Below are 18,283 nucleotides of genomic sequence, written 5' to 3' on the forward strand. Positions count from 1 at the left end.
AGTAAGGGGTTTTTTTTTTTTTTTTTTTTTTTTGTAAATTATATAGAGTCATAATCTTTTGCTCTGTGACACAGCTCTGTTTTAAAAATTTTAGGTATTTTTCACCATGTTCCAAACCCTCATTAAAACATATTTTCTCACTTCTATCAAATTCACACTCTGTGTCGGTGCTCCGACCCTAAAACCAGAAAATTCACTGTCATCACTCTCAGTTTCAATAAACAGAGAAGATGGCCATACAGTATGCCAGGCATTTACTAATGTTGTTTGGGAAACAGAATTTCATGATTTTGCTAACAAACAAAGGCAGTTTTTGTTGGGGAATTTTTTTTTTTTAATAATCGCAAAGTGAAGTAGAATAGTTACCTGAAAGAATTTTTTTTAGAAACTTTGATTTATTTTTTACCTCGATACAGATTAGAGGGGGGGGAATTATGTTAATAATTTGGTATTTCTTGCTCTGGTATTTTCATTACGAGTCATTATTATTTGGTAATTATGACAGCATTTTTTGGTAAGTATTTTTCTTCGATATTTCACTGTCTATCTTGCAGTTTTTGGAACCTATAAATTGAATGTTTATATTGTGAGAGGCAGTGCAGATTTTAGGAATAGGCGGATTTCAGGTCGTCGGATTTTCGATATGTGACTGTATTTGTTTTTCTGCTTTGAGTAAAGGGAGAGAAGTTACTCCTGTACTTCTATTTGAGGATTTTTGGTTCTGCAAATTATCTAGGAGATAACATCTGCAACCAAATTATAAGATAACTAGCTGCAACCAAATTATCTAGGAGATAACATCGGCCATATTTATATTATTATTCAATATTAATTCTAGTCATGGAATTGTGACTTTTACAATTCTATATCATTTAATAAATTAAAACTGAACTGACAGATTTCAAAGATTTATAAAAGTTTTTTTTTTTTTTTTTTTTTTTTTTTAAACTGTCTTAATTTTCCAAAAAAACATTGAGTTGTAAATTGTTAATCTGTGAAAAATTCCAGTTGCATACAGTAGAGAACATTATATATGTATATTTATCAAATGTTGCGAAAATTTAACATTAGCTGATAATGAGTAAATATTAAGGTAAATTGCAAGGATTAAACAGTGATGGTCAAAGGTTATCTGCTTTAAGATACTTTTATTACTCATTTGATGGTCATTGAAAAAATGTAAAAAATTCATAAATGACAGAAAGTATACTCTTGAACTGTTAGACTGTTTAAAAACTGATAAACTAATCATAATTTGGAAATATTAGCAAATTGTGCTTTATTTAGTTTTATTTTAAATGTAAATAAGGCTGTATGCATTTTGAGATTCCAATACTAAATTTTAGCTAATAAAATGTTCTAAAAATTCTGTGTGTTTCTATTTTAAAAGGAAATGAGTGCATTTTACAAACTTTTTGATTGTTTTAACATAGCTGGTAAGAAAGAACTGCATTCGTTCAATTTTCATTTTCTGCTTTATGGATGCAATGAATTAATTTATATATATTAATGATTTTATTATTTTATTTAACTTATTAGTAAATGTTGCTACAATGACTATTTGTAATTATTTTCTTATAAATTAGACTATTTGTAATTATTTTCTTGTAAATTAAATATCTGCTTACATTTCTACACTAAGCAAGTATTCTATATAATTATATGTTTTTAGACTTTAGAAGAACTACTTAAAGGAGATCAGTGTGCTCAGTTATATTTTAGAAGCACTGCAAGTATGTATTTTTGTTTGTTAATATTTTATGATAAGGCTGCTTTTTTGTTAATTATCAACTCAACAATCAAATGTAAGATGCTTGTCAGTTTTAGTGGCAACCAGTGCTTAATTCCAAGTTTGAGGGTGTTTATCATCAAACGGTATGGCAAACTGAAAGCCATAACCAAAACTAAGTAATAAGAACTGTTAAATCTTTTTTTTTTATTCATTTGTAAGAAATAATTTTTTTTTTTTCGGATTCGAAATAATGACAATTACTCATCTACCATAAAGTGAAAAGGAAGTTACTGGATTCTATTGAGGAAGGGGTATTTTATCCTCTATCTGAATTTTTGGATGCAGGCATGAAATGAAGTCATATACTGTAGAGGAAGCCATATGGTAATGCAGAGTGAAAATTTGTCAGAAAAAGAAATGCCTACACAGTATAATATATATTTCACTGCTTCAAAAATTAAGTTTCTGGTAGTGGTAAACTGCTACTGCCAATTTATGACCACATAAAAAATAAATTATGAATTTTTTTAAAGTGGGAATTTGTATTTTTAAAGTAAAGCAAGTTTTTTTTTTTTTTTTTTATTTATTTTTTTTTTTTGTAAACATCTTTGTTAAAACTCTGTGATTTAAAAGTGCTTTTTTGGGGAAGGGGTGGATTATGCCTAGAATTTTTTCTTAATTTCTAAATTTTCTCCTTGATTCCTAGATTAGCATTTCCTCCTTTCTTTGGTTGCTGATAAAACAGACATGTACCAAATATTGGTCAGTAACTTCATAGTAGTTGATGAATAAAAAAAGGAAAGACAGATTAGTAGTAATGTAATATAGAAATAAATTTTTCCATAGGTAGAATTGGGATTTTTTTGTAAGAAATATTACTTACTTCTTGATTATATGTTATGTCATTGTGCTGTATATTAAGCATTTTATGAAGTGGGCTAACTTTAAAAAATGCTGTTTAAAAATTCTGTATTGTCTGATGAATTATTTTCTTCCCTTATTTGCTGTCAGTGGCATCTGAAAAACTAGTGGAAAAGTTGCCTTATGGCACGAGATTTAAAGATGTTTGTGAGTAATTTACCAACTATTGTCTGCATGGGTTTTTATGTTGTGTGAGATTGTTTGCATGGTTGCACCCAATTTTAGCATCACTAATTATGTTGAATTTTTCCTATCTTTTTTTAATATTGTGAAAACCATTTCATTTTTGCTTTCTTTTTTTCGTTTTAAACATATAATATTAAAACTGAGTTTCACCGAGATTTGGTGGTTATTTTTGTTTTTTTATTTTTCGAGAAAGCATGTTTTGGAAAGTTTAAAATAATGTAATTATTCTACTAGTAATAATATTTTTAATGGTTTTGCATTAACATTTTTATACTTTTTGGGGTAATTGTTTTATTGTATTTTTGTCACTTAGAATGCTCTTTTCTGTTCATTTTGGCTTTATTTAATATCTTATCAATGGCAATAATAATCATGATTCTTGTTTATTAAAAGTTCACAAGAAATTTGTAATTAATAGTTCATGTTATATTTCTTTTTTTCTGATTTTTTTATGTGATCTCTATTTAGATTAATAATAGTTCTCATCATTTTTCATAATTTCTTTTATCTAGAAAATAAATCTAAACTATTCTAAAATTGCTGATGTAGTAATTCTTTTTAACTGTATTTTCTTATATGTTACTTTTTAAGCATTCTTATATTGTTGTATTAATAATGCAAAAAATTTAAATGTTGATTTTTTTAGGTAAGTGAAGTGGCTGAAAATTAATTTGTTGCAATATTTTTCTAGTTATAATTTTTTTCCTAGATGCACATTTTTATTCCTACTTTCTGCATTTTTGCTTCATATAAGAACTAACTATAAAAAAGTGTAGACTTAGTATATATCTTTTAATAATTTAACATCCTCTGCTTCTAACAGTTTAGAAGTTTTGGTGAAGTAAAGTAACAATTTAAATTATAACCTAATCGATAATTTTATTTTCAATATCTTTTGCACTTTAATCATTGTTGTTTGATATACAGCTTTAGCATAGTTTGAAAATTATTTTAATAACGAAATATGTTACCTTTTAAAATAAATTTTATGTATTTTCTTTGTTATTTAGGCATAGAAAGTCATGTCATACTTTCAATTTATTATTATTTCATGTAGTAATGTATATGAGCCTTAGATACATGACTTTTTGCGTCGTGGTAAAATATAGGCTGTGAGAAAATTTAATCCTTCAGAACTGCAAACAGAGTACTACTGGAGATACCGAAAATTTAATTTTTAAAGGCATTAAGTGAATTAAATGCATAGCAGAAATAAGGTGTAGTGAAGAAATTGGACAGCAACTGCATTTCTCAGATTGGTTTGGAGTTTGAGAATTATAAATAATTGCAATATTTGTTCTGAATTCAAATTCAATTGTAACTGCAATCTGCTTTTATGTAAATATATATGAGATATATAAGCAGTCACGGAAGCAAAGCATTCCAAAGTTGAGGAAATATTGATAATGTGTTTTGGATCAGGCAATGAATTCATCAGAAGAAAAGCTGTGCCTAAAACAAATAAACATTGTTCTGTTTATTTAACTGTTGACTATAGATTGACAGTTGAATTCAAAAATTAAGATGTTAATGAATTAAAACTTATCATGCAGAGCTATTTTGTGATTTTATAAAGTTTCAAAATAGCTGCCAAATTTGTCTTTAGGATTATGCATTAATAATTTTTTTCTTCTGGTGTTTGATAGAGATTCAAGAAATTTTTTTATCTGATATCATTCATCCTTTTAGAAATATGTAAAGTCACCCCCCCACCAGATGAGTTCTAGAATTTAAGGTTGAAAGATTCCTTTGTTAAAAATTTAACCATCTTAAAAGATTCTTCTTACATTCTTGAAGTGTAGTTCGTCATAGATACTGCAGCTAAATTGTTTACTGGATATTGTGTAATTTTTTTTAGAATCTTGCGATTAGGCTTTTCTTTCCTAAGAATCTATTATCTTATTTTCTGGGATTCTGGTAAGTTTTTTCAGATTGTTTTATTTGTAAGAAAATTAAAATAATTTCTGGACACTTTCTTATAAAATTGAAATGGCTTAAATTTGTTTCATAATATAACTTAAATGGAATAATTAAAAAAGAAGAAAAAGTGAAGTTATCACAGTTAGTTTCTGTGAGAATGGAGGAAATCTGTCCATTCCTGTAGCATAAAAAAAAAGGATCTGATTGTAGTGAAGTAAAAGGAGCTATTGTATAGGTGGGGAGATAAATATTTAATTTGGTATTTAAATTTGAAAAGTTCTTTATGTAAAATAACTGCATATGTACATAAGAGCATTGTAACTTATGATGACGGTTCAATTAGGTGAGAAACTTCTGATAACAGTGGAGTTTTCTGGAAACCGGTAGAAATATTGTGAATATATTTTTGAAAAAAGAAAAAAAAAAAAAAAATCCAAAAGATATTTAAAATGCATATATTGGCAGATGGATTTCCTGAAGGATGCTATCACAAAGAATAACTACATATGAAAGCATAAACATGCAAGAGAGTTTTCTCTATTTTAAATAGGCATAAGCATGTAATAGGGTTTTTTCTACTTTAAATGTAAGTATAGATGTCATCAGCTTTATGGATATTTGCTTTATGGTTTTTCACTTTCGTAGAAGACCTTGCATTAGTACTTTTTTCAGTTAATGAAAACATATAACAAGTTTTTTTTTTTTTTTTTTTTTGCAAAACAAATGAAAGTAACATTCACCTTTTGTTTTCCACAGTAACTGCACAAAATTTTGATTTGAATTAAGAACATATCGGTTTAGCAAGAATTTTTGCGAGATGTTATGATTACCTGCAAAGACTATACGATTAAAAAAATAAAAGTGTCAAATTGAACGAATAATATAGCATTTTTGTATTTCATATATTTCCCTTTCCCCGGGGATTGCAAACACTGGCTTAGTATTTTACTATGACAATAATAGCTTTGGGGGCCCATTAACATGTACCTGATTCCTATGACCTGAAAGGGCAACCTATGCTGTTCCAGTTGATTATGGCTTAGGCCATCAGAGTGGGCTAGCATGACAGCGAGAAAACACAGAGTCTGTAATTTGCTTCCTCTTGGTGTTCTCTGAGACCTGCGGTTTTGATGTGCCTGATATTTGGTTTATCTTTGGAGTTTGAAAGAGAGAGTTCGATTTTAAAAAGTCTGTGTTGTGGAATTGAGGCTGCTGTGATATAGCAAGTGATTTCTCTAAGGCTGTCTTTTGAGGCTTCTCTGTAGACAATTTTTGCTTTGGGTCATATGAGTGGAAACAGGAAGAACATCAAAATTTAGAATTTAATATAGTATTTTTTGCTTTGGGTCATCTCTGAGCAGATTATATCTCTATTTATTTAAAACTAAAAAAATTGAAAAAGGTAAAAAACTCTGTTGAAAATTTTTCATTTGCTTTTTGAAAAAGACCAAAGAATTTTCAACTGTGTGTTTTATTATATTATTTAACTAGTGGAAGTACCCGATGCCATTTCATTTGCTTTTTGAAAAAGACCAAAGAATTTTCAACTGTGTGTTTTATTATATTATTTAACTAGTGGAAGTACCCGATGCCATCTAAGTTAGATTTAGAGTGTCTAACAACAGAGAGAATGATACCACTGTAATCCTTCTCTAATAACGATGCAAAAAATACAATTCATAGTCGTACATTTTTCAATCTGATGTAATATGGAACCCACATAAAGAATTTCAATAGAAAAATAAACTAATTCTCTCTCATTATATCAGCAAGGATGGCATGCAGTTTTTAATGATTTTTCTCTTTCTAAGCAAATGATTATGAATGCAAATGATAAGTTCCATCCAATATTTGATCTTTATTCAGTTTTAGTCAATTAAATGTGGCAAAAAAGTGATCATAATTGATCAGAAATCAATAATGCAAACAAGCAAGCACACAAACAGGCATTCTTTATATGCATATATATGTAAAATATAAAAAATACAATGGCTTTTGCTCTAAGGAACAGGCAACCTCTAATTAACTTTCTGCAATTTAGGATCTTCCCCCCTAGACCAGTACCTTCGAGAACATTCTAGCTTATTACGTAACAGCTATTATAAATAACGAATGCACGCTATTTTGCGGACAGAAGCTTTTCTCTTCCTCGGCTGTTAGGATCTAAGCTACTGCGCTTCTCATCTGCCTTCCTTTTGTTAGAATTTGTTATGACGCAGAAAGTTTAAATTCATTCATACTTAGTTTAAATCACTATTGAATATGTAATTTGGAAAATTTCATATGAAGTAAAACATGATATGAATAAAGATATGGAATTGTAAAGAGTGAAATCCTGTGTCGTCTTATGATGCCGCCTTAACACTCAGTCACCACAATGCCAAGCTTTGTCGTTCGTGTGCCACGGCTGCCGAAATTTCACACACACACACATATATATAGGTTTTGTAAAACTTACAAATTTTTATTAACAGAGTCCATAATTTGAAAGTGAGTAGTAGCAGTACTTTTCAAAATAAAGAATTTTTATCTCTAGTGCACGAGACTGTTGAAAAAAATGAGTTCACGAGGAAAATGAGTGTGAAAATTAGTGTTTTCTGAGTTTTTAATTATGTCGGCTGATTAAAGTCATATGAAGCCTCGGCGAAGTCGAATTGGCCTCCCACAAATTTTTGGAATCAGGAATAATGTATTTAATGTTTGGCAATGCTATTTTTTTTTCATTGTATTTGGCAATGTGAGCAGTGGCCTCAAAAAAAAGCCGTTTTTATCTCCAGTGTTGACTGTTGCCACTTGGAAAAATGAGTACGAAAATGAACGTTTACAGAGTTTTTAATTAATATCTCTTATTTTAGCCTTTTTTTTTTTTTTAAAGGGGGAAGTTGACTTTTCTCAAAAAATAATTGCATAAAGTTTAGTGATGATAGTTATAGTAGTGACGGAGTTTAATTACAAGCATAACACGCAGACATTCTTCTTTATATGTATAGATTATATTATTTTTACTATGTTATTAAGTTCTTTTTTTTCTTAGACTTAACCACCAAATTTTGATTTTTATCTTAATTTTATACAACAACAATAAGAATAAAAATAATAATTTGTTTTCTTTTAATATTGCTTTTTGTTTTTAAATATTATTTATTCAGTATGATTTGATAGTTTCTATGAAGGCTTGTACTCAACATTCATTTTGATCTAAGTTAATGTTATTTGCTTGCTTTGTGCCATTTTGGCTTATAAAAAGATTTGTTCAATTATTATAAAGTGGTAGACCCTGAATTATATAGTAGTATGGTATAATTTGTTTATTTTATCGCACAAGAACACATTTTTAAAAGAGTAAAGTTATATGAATAGAATGTTCTAGTTTTATTTGTTTTCTATAATTGTTTCCTTTTTAAAATTATAGAACATTAGCAATTGATTATCTGAATTCATATAGAAATTCTTAGGTTTTTATGGGAAATATTGTAATTTTGGTGCAAATCCTGGGGAGGAAAGAAATTGTATTTTCTGATTATTTCTCCCCCCCCCCAAGCTTCTCAAAAAGTCACTATTCATTGGTGACTATTGTTTCACCAATCTGAGACACAAAAGACAACATTTTCAAAAATAGTGGTGGCATACTAAGAATCTGATAAAGTAGCAACCACTTAGAAAAATCAAAAATCTTAGAAACATTCACAGTAGAACTACAGTCAAAAGTCGTTAATTCGGACACCCATAATCCGGACCTCAAAGCTAAAAACTTTCTGCGCATGCGGCGCGTTGATGCATGCACATAGGCGTTTACGGGTGCGCGTAAGACCTTTACGACTGCACATATGCGTGTGCGCATGCTCAGAATACGTTTTCGCGTGCGCGTTTAATTTATAACGGACGGTATAAGCTAAAATTATCTAATTATCTATTTCAGTTAATGTTGATGATTGCGTTGTTCCTTAATCTTCGAATTGGATTCGGCTTATTATTTTTTGTAGACTGTAAGAGCAATTTTATAAAAGTAAGCTTGAACTTTCGATTATGTCAAATAGAATTTCCGATGCTGGAGCTCCCAAAGAATCTACAAAACGAAAGTATGTTTCGATGTCCATCAAACAAAAAGTGAAATTGCTCCAAAAAATGGATAAAGGCATATCCTTTGTTTATCTAACCGTTCCGAAATCTGTTTATCAATTTCACGCTGCTCTGCGCGGGGGGGAGGGGGAACGTCGCGGCGCGCAATGAACTGGAAGTTGATCTGTCAGCACTATCGTTATCTTCAGGGCAGATGTTTTTATTTTATTCGGCTTATAATTCCTTATTAAATGTAGTACTTCATCTCGATGTACTCCGTCTTTGATATGATTTAAATCAAATTCCTCATCATTATAAATATCACAAATACAAATCAAATAGTTTTCTGGTGGCAATTTTATAATTTCGGCTATGCATAATGTATGCTTTACGCATGCGCGCGTTGAAAGAAATGTTTAATAAAGTAAACAAATAAATATTAAGCTTTTTTTTGTAAATTTTGATACCCTTTAGATTATAATTGCTCATTATTTTATAAATTACGGTTTCATGTTTTTAATTTTATAATTTCTGCATGCCATCTTACCAGATTTAAACTGATGATCTATAATCCGGAATCACCGAAGTCCCGACGAGTCCAGATTAAAGACTTTTGACTATATTACCTTTTTTCTCCCCATCTAACACAATGATCTGATTTAGCTTACAAAAATACCAGAGTGTTGCATAAGCTTGGCACTGTGCACACTGTTGTTTTCACTTAAAAAAAAAGTCAGAAAATTATCACAAATTGAGGCATCAGTGGGCAGACTGGATTGTTTGCAAAGTACAACTTCACAGAATGCAAACTATTGTTCTTCAAAATGCCATATTTCTGAGGAAATGCAACTCTTTCTTTTATATGAGGTAGCAAACTCCTGCAGTCCTATTACAATTCCTTACAAGAAAAAAAAGTAATCAGAGCAAGGACTAACGAAAAAAGGAAACATTGAATTTGAAAAGCTGAAATCTGCACCAGTGTTCTATGCATATGCATGTGCCTGGGTTGCCACAATAATACTTCTCCATGACATGATGAGTTGTTTAACGTAGCACACTGCCTGGTGAATTCGTTTCAAGGTTGGTACAACATGTGCATTTGCACAAGACAACAAAATTGGCTTAAACCATGCAATTAATGGATAGTTAATTGACAAGCAAATATGGCAAAATATGGTAGTGTATAAGGTGTGTATATGTGTACATATTCTTGAATGTATTGTTTCAGTTCAAAACAGTGTTTTCTTAAGAGAGAAGGGACCTGTGTTTTCCTTCTAATTTATTCTATAATTTTTAGAGAAATGTAGTTTTTTTTTTTTTTTTTTTTTTTTTTAAAGGGTGATAAAATAAGTAATACAAATTTAGTAAACCTTTTGAAACCAAATTTTTAACCTGTTAAAGGAGAGGAATTTTGTGTCTCGTTTCCTCAAAGGTCAAGCAATCTAAAATTGATTTTTACCTAGTTACTAACCAAATTCATACATATCTTAACATAAATAATTTAACTTCAGTTTTGTATTATTTTTGTGATATAATAAATGATTGAAATATCAGTAGCAAAACTAAAAATACCTACATTTTGGGCAATTTCTGTATAAATACTGAACTGAAATTCTTGATGCAAATTCTTACAGAAAATCAATTTAGTGTTAACCCTCTCAGCATTACAACCGGAAAGTTCCGTATAGAAGACTGCCTTCTATATTCATTACAAATGAAAATTTCTGCTAGCTTTTAATGTATTTGATTTTGGTTTGGATGTATATTGGAAAAAAAGGAATCGGGGTACAAAATGAGAGATTCATTTTTTAAATTAAAATAAAGAAAATACAACTTATTCATAACATTTTGAGAAACTTTGAAATTTCAGGGCTAAACTCGTACTGCTCGGAGGGTTAAGCATGTTTTAGATATTTTTTTAAAAAACTGTCACATAGTTTTTATGTTTTATTTTTACTATTTTGTTGAAAACTTTTAATTAATATTAAAATTATACCTTTCTTCATTATATGCATTATTTATTTTATTAGTTGTAATATATTTCAGTGCTTGGAAGATGTATTCCAGAAATTGTTTTCAAAGGAGTCAGTGGGTTGGTTACGGATGAAAAAAACCAAACGGTTCTTGAAGATGGTAAACCGATAGAAGTTGACCATTTGAAAAATGCTACTCAGTATGTCTCTGTAGTTTTATATTACTCAGCTGCATATAGGTTTTCATTGTCTTACATAAAATTTTTCATTATACTGAAATTATTGTTCATTTTATATACATTGGAAAGTCGTATTTGCATTGAGTAAGATAAATTTTATCATGAATAAAATTTCATCGTTTACATTGAGTAAATTAAATTTACAGTGACTAAAATTAATTTTCAAATGAAGCTTAAAGTAATTAGTGAGCTTTTATTTGTTTTCAAATTTTACAAAATTATATTAGATACTGAAGGTAATCCTTCAAATTGTTACCTTTTAGTGGATAGACCAAACTGTTTGATGTCATCACAGCACTGCCAAATTCATGAATGTATATATTTTTTTTGGGTATTTTCACTTGAATAAACTTTCCAGGTTTTTCTGTGTTTTGCATGGGCCAAATTAGAGATGCATATTCTATGAGGCTCACTCATTAGATAAAAATTAATTTGTGATCCTCACGATTAATCAAAAGTAAGTGATTTGATAAACAGAATAAATTCCTAGAAAGAGACAGAAATTATTTGCAAGGTTAGAATGCATGTATGTAAGGTGCATTTCTAACGGCTTTTAAATTCTTCATTTTAATTTGGTTATGTTTCCAATAAAATAAATAAATAAATAATAAAACACATCTTTCTGAAGTATGTCAGGAAATTAATGGCTTTCAAACATTTCTTATATTATTCATGTAAAGCATTTATTTAAGTTGTGGCAAAATGTAAGTAAATTATTTGTTAGTGTTTAAACAGAAACTTTATAAACCAGTGGTAATATTGTGTCTTATGTCCCTGTATTAAAAAAGAAAGCAAATTCACCATCAAATATCAATAATGTAATCTTTTCTTTTCTAATGCTTACTTTCATTTTGCGACCATGTCATCTGCCATTTCTTTAGTGCTATAATTATGCGAAATCTATGCAACATTCAATGTGTTTAACACACTTTATTTCAATTCTGTTTAATAGCACTACAAATAAAAGAATATCCAAACATCCAGAAGCTATATAGTGCTTAAAATATTCATCATCAGCACCATCTTTGTTATTTATACAGTACCGCTCTAAATTCTGTTATTACAGTATAAAGTCCAGTACCCAGAATGATCTAAAATCTGGACCTTAAAGCAAGACAAAATTTAGTGAAACAACTTGCCTTTTGTTGCCAGTCTCATGATATATAGCAAATGACATATACGAAATGCTATTAAGCTAGGCTCAAATTATACTTTACTGTTTCCAATGAATTTCAGTTAATACAGCAGATTGTGTTCTTCTGACTTTCTGATCTGATTCAGCTTATTTTTTGCAGGCTGTTGATTACAGCAGTTTTATGAAAATTAAAGTTTGAACTTTTGATATCGAAAAGCATTTCTAATTCTGAAGCTGCAACATGATCTACAAAGTGAAAGCATGTTTCAATGCCCATTAAATAAAAAAGTGGAATTGCTGGAAAAAAAAAGGATAAAGGTATATCCATCTCCAAATTATGCAAGGAGTATGGCATTGGGAAGTCAACTGTATATGACATAAGAAAAAGGAACTTTTGAGGATTCTGACACCCCACTTGCTATGAATTAACAGAAAAATTATTCATTATTCTAAAAGTGGCGATCATCATAAAATGATGATTGAATGGGTCAGAGAGCATCTCAGTGAGGGCGTGCCATTGACGGGTCCAATGCTAATGGAAAAACTAAGTGCACATATTCAACAGATTGGTTAACCAAATTTTAAAATCACCATAGTATAATGTAATAAAAAATTTCAGGTGAAAAAGCTTCAGCTGCTGAATTGTTTGCAGATAAATTCATTGAACTCATTAAGAGTGAAAAGTTACCTCCAGATCAAATTTACAGTGCTGATGAAACTGGTCTTTTCTGGCAATACGGTAATGCAAAATACTGTGGCAATCTCTACAGAAAAAGCTTCTGGTGTCAAGGATTCCAAATAAAGAGTAACAATTTTAGCATGCGCAAATGCTGCAGGAATGCACAAGTGTTTGACACGTTTCGTTATTGGAAAAAATACATGCCTCAAGCATTTAAAGTAGTAAAGACTTTTCGCATAAAATAAATGATCATACATGACACAAGCATTAATTAATGATTGGTTTGAAAATCATTTTACTTGAGATTCGGCAACATTTGAATTCGGATGGCTTACCTGATGACGTAAAAACTCTTTTGATTGTAGACAACTGTTTGGCTTATAATTCACTTAGTTTTAGTGAAAGATCCATATCCGTATTATCCTTTCCTCCAAATGATGTGTACGTCATTCAGCCTATGTCTATTGGAATAGCACATGTGCTGAAATGTAAATGTAAAGTAGAATTTTTAAAATGTATGTTAAATTTCTTGAAAAATGGCAAGGCTATTTAAGAACTTTTGAAATATTTTGCAAGATTGTAGGAGGATGTGTCTCCATCTCCATATACTGTGAAAAATGCTTTGCATAATTTATCGCCATATTTCATGGTGAGGATGGTGAAGATGACAGCCACAAATTAGAAGGGTTTTGGATATCGCAAACCAAAGGTACAAAATCCATTAGGTAACATTTTTCAACTAATGGATTTTGTGACGATTTTCAAGATCACAGGTTAATACAAGTCCGAGAAGAGCCATTTCAAATGTGAAATGGTGGTACTTTAACCGGTGTTAACCACCAGAATTTTTAATACAAACATGCAAATGTGCACAGATGCTGATGTCAGTTTGTGGGATGGAGTTCTATGCCAATTGTACTTGGCCGATCAATACAGGGACGGTTAATGTTGGTTATGGACGACGCTGATGTTGTCATCCAATGATATCCCATACATGCTCAACTGGAGAAAGATCTTGCGATCTAGTAGGCCAAAGCAACATGTCGACACTCTGTAAAGTATGTTGGGTTACAATAACAGTATGACAGCGAGTGTTATCCAGTTGGAAAAATTACGTTGAATGCTGTTTATGAATTTCAGCAGAACAAGTTAAATCACCAGACTGATGTACAAATTTGCAGTCAGTGTGCATGGAATAACTAACTACAAGAGTGCTTTTGATGTCATATGAAATTTCTCCCCAGACCATAACTCCAGGTGTAGGTCCAGTGTATCTAGGCCACAGGCAGGGTGGTTGCAGGCGCTCAGCTGGCCTCCTTCTTCTAACCAACACACAGCCATCATTGGCACCACAGCAGAAAATTGGTTTTCATCAGAAAACACAACAAATCTCCACCCTGTCCTCCAATGAGCTCTAGCTTGATGCCAAAGATGTCACAAATGGCAGTGGTTTGCAGCCAGTAGAATGCACACTACAGGGTGTCTGGCTTTTAGCTGTCTTTCAAATAATTGATTTATAATAGTTCGTTGTGTCATTGTGGTGCCAACTGCAGCTAGAATTTCTGCTGCAGATGCAGTAGGATGTGCCACAGCCATGTGCTGAACATAGCGGTCTTCCATGTGGCCACTCGGAATCTGGTTTTCTTGAGCCAGTACCTTCCCTTTACCACTGTTGCCAACAATCATGCACAGTAGATACATTCCTGCCAGGTCTTTCTGCAATATCACAGAAACAAAATCCACCTTCATAGCTCTATTTCACGACCTCATTCAAACTCATTGAGCTGCTGATAATGGTTTTTTCATCTTTTTAAAGGCATTCCTGACTTACATCAACACACTACACCAGATCTCATCGATAAATAATGTTCACGAAATTTATAACAAGTATTTAAAGCAAACCTGATTTGCATGTTCACAGTGGTGCTACTAGTGCCACACTTACGCACTTAGTGACCTTTGAATTGACACCATCTTTCAGGTGTAAAACATGCCTACCAAATTTCGTTTATCTAGCGCAACTTCTTGGTGTTGGAATTTCCCCCCATCAGTGTATATTTATATTATAAATAAGCAACACATTTATGAAGAAGATGAAAAATAAATTTTCTGTGACACCTTAGATTGGATTATTTAATAATGATGAAGTATACATAATTGTCTATCTGTAGGGAGAAAGCCCTTTATGAAAGTTTTTTTTAGGTAAACTGGCTCACATTTGGATAATACGCACACATACATGCACTTAAGATAAACCATCAAACCATTTTTGTTCATTTTCGCTGTTACTAAAGAAATTACATGTTTTTTCATTCCTTTTCATGCGTCTTCACTGCTCCAGGTACAAGTGTGGGTTGGTTTGCCCTTAACAAATCCTTTCAGACGTTTTCAAATTGATGGATTTTGTATTTTACCATCTTTAAAGATTCTGATGACAATATGCATGCCTTTTTGGAGGCTAAAGTCTTTATTAATCACATATACTTGCTGGTGTATCAAAGCTATGTAGAAGTCATAACTTGATTTTTCCCAGAGTACCTAATCTTTAACTCTCATTTTGTAACAAGGCATATTGGCTATATCTTTTACATAATTTTTTCATTTTATCCTAGCAATAGATGTCATGATTTATTATTCTCTATAATTTTCTACTTACCTGGATACATAATTATTGCAAATGAGCATAAATTGAATTACCAAATATAAATCATTTTAAAACTTTGGTAAATCCAATGAGTCTCAGTGAATTCTGTAACATACTGTACTTGTACACCGCTTCTTTAGATTTATAAAACAGTATAATAAATACTTCATTAATGGTTTAATGTTTTATATTATTGTGAAACAGGCTATAAAAATCATAAAATTTTGTCTTAAGTATGTGTTTTTCTTTTATTCTGTATTCGTATGTCCTAAAAGTATTTATTCTGACTGGTATTTTGTTTAATATATTAGAGATGTGAAACTTTATACTGGGGCAGTTTTATTGTTAAAATTATTGCTTTTTTGTAGTTAACAGAATAACATACTAGATGCTGTATGTTAAAGGTTTCCAAAGGGGATTATGGGAAGGGATACTTGGGGGGTACGCCAAAGAAGTAGGCTCACAAGTCATCTTAAGGGTCTGCAATAAGAAAAATTTGGAGATTGTAGCTCTATATCCATTTACATGATTTATATTTAATATGACTAATTAATGATTAAACACATTTTACTTAATAATTTTGCTGATTTTTAGTTTTGACACGGTGTCTGTGATAAATATGTTTCAAATCACAGGGATTTAAATAATACTGATCTTAATAACACTGATTTCACTGTTCTGCAGAATAAGAAAAGAATTAGATTCATTAAGAGATATAAGTGTTCAGATGATGATATCTGAAACAGAAATAAAATATTTAAACCACAATATTTTATTCCTTATTGAAATTAATCATGAAATATTAGCAATTAGGGAAAAAAAAAAAAAAAAAAAAAAACCACTTAGATGATTAAGCTTAATAGATTGCAACATGAATTTAGCTGTGTGACATCTTAAAATATAAAATATTGTCTGATATAATTCTTTTGCAATGATAAACTGAATGTTTAATAGTTAAATTATTATTTCCCCTCTACTGATGTGCATACAGATTTGATTATTCAAACTGGGAAGTATGATAGAAGTATTAAATTGAAGTTTGTCACTTGTCGTATTACTAAAGATTATTTTCATGAATAGTATTGCACAATTTTTATCATTTGATTATTCTTGAAATGTTTTGAATAATTTTATTAAGATAATGTGTCATTTTCTTCAGATAACTGTGACTTTATCTTTAATATATGTACTTGTATGTTCAAGATACATAATTTGAATTTGAACAATTTCAGGCGTTTAGCACGGTTTGTAAGTGTATCAGAAGTTGGGATAAAGATTTTTTCAGACTTTAAAACATCTTGGCATTTGATTGTGATGTGAGTATTTTGTTACTTATTTTAAGCAAGCGAATCATAATTTCAATTATAAAATTGGTATTTTTTCTTTGATATAGGGCCATTTGCAGTTCTGTGCCAAATTGTCAAATACGATAATCCATTTACTTTCTCAATGCACTGCAATGATATTATGTATAAGTGGGAAGAAAAATTGGTTCAGTAACTTTCCTTTCAACATTTTGAGTTTTTGTTTTGTTGAAACACTTTATATATATATACCATCAGCCTTAGTTTGTTTTAGTTAGAGTCAGATGGCGAAGAGCCACAATTAAATTCTTTGAAGGAAAGTCATCATTCATACTGAAAGATTTTGTTCAGGAAAAGACAAATTGAAATTGCATGGTGTTGCAGTGAAAGATAGTGTCACAAAAAAAAAAAAAAAAAAAAAAAAAAAAAAAAAAAAAAGGATAACAGAGTAAAGCTTGTTCAAATGTTTGACATGTGTGTTCTTATTTATGATTTTCTGCATTTATCTCATTTATTTATTAATAGTTTTAGTAAATTTGCCAATCTTTTCATGAACCTGTGTATATTGTTAGTGTTGCCATTCCAATCTGTAATTATATATTTTTGCCAGGGTGAAAAAAATGCGTATTTAGATGTATTTAGTTAAGAAAATTTTAAATTAAACCACATAAACCTTTTTTTGTTGTTGTTGTTGTTTTAAATAGAGCAGGTCTAAGCTACTAGTGTTTTGTGATGCTACTACAGAGTGGGCTTTCTATTGAAAATTGTTTATAACTTTTGAAGTATTTAACAAATTTTCACAAAACAGGAAATTTTGTTCCTTACAGTGGTTGAATTTATTACATGATATCTCATCTGTATCATTGCAAGCACTAGTAGGAAACCATGGTGCAACATCCAGCCTTTCATGAGTATGTTGAGCTATGATACAGTTCAAATTGTGTGTCGGGTTTAACTCCTTTTTCATGAGATGTCTTGGCTTTGTCACCTCTGAGGATTTCAAGTGAATATTTCTTGAATCACTTGCATATTTTTTTCCTTCCATGATTTTGAGAGGTGACTGCATCTCCTAATATCTGGTATAGAACCTGTGTCCATTAGCTTTGAGTGGCAGTTCCATATGGTTTTTGCATCTACCTAGGCATGAGGTCCTTTTGCACTTCCACCATCTCTGTACTTATATTACAGACCTCCATACTTCATAACCAGGGTGGTAGCTGAGCCCATTCATGCAAGGTTGGACATTTTGCCATGGTCTACCACTGATGCCTGCTGTGACATAAATGAGATATCATATAATAATTTATACCATTTTAAGGAGTGCAATATTTTTTGTTTCATGAAAATTAAGCATTTAAGAACATATAAACAATTTTCAATAGGGAGTTACTTCTCGCTTACTAGCTTTACTCCTCCCACCTCAGTGTTTGGTAGGCTAATACATGCACCTCCTCAATAGATTTCTCTTTTTGTTGTCATTATTTTTTTCCT

General features: G+C 30.6%; 1 protein-coding gene across 3 annotated transcripts in view; it reads left to right on the forward strand.

Moving 5' to 3' along the window:
- Window positions 1-18,283, forward strand: part of Ctl2 (Choline transporter-like 2) — a 149,784-nt gene that overhangs the window by 36,812 nt on the left and 94,689 nt on the right. For 2 of the 3 annotated variants that reach the window (XM_035365840.2, XM_085824821.1), the window contains exons 8-11: window positions 1,673-1,733; window positions 2,744-2,800; window positions 10,865-10,991; window positions 16,721-16,804. In XM_035365840.2, the coding sequence (XP_035221731.1) occupies window positions 1,673-1,733; window positions 2,744-2,800; window positions 10,865-10,991; window positions 16,721-16,804 (329 nt within the window). The remainder of the gene's footprint in view (window positions 1-1,672; window positions 1,734-2,743; window positions 2,801-10,864; window positions 10,992-16,720; window positions 16,805-18,283) is intronic. The other variant, XM_035365841.2, reaches the window with a different exon arrangement.

The sequence above is a fragment of the Stegodyphus dumicola genome, chromosome 10, assembly GCF_044657685.1.
Source record: "Stegodyphus dumicola isolate Sdum_Otavi_A_Nest chromosome 10, ASM4465768v1".
NCBI classification, from domain to species: domain Eukaryota; kingdom Metazoa; phylum Arthropoda; class Arachnida; order Araneae; family Eresidae; genus Stegodyphus; species Stegodyphus dumicola.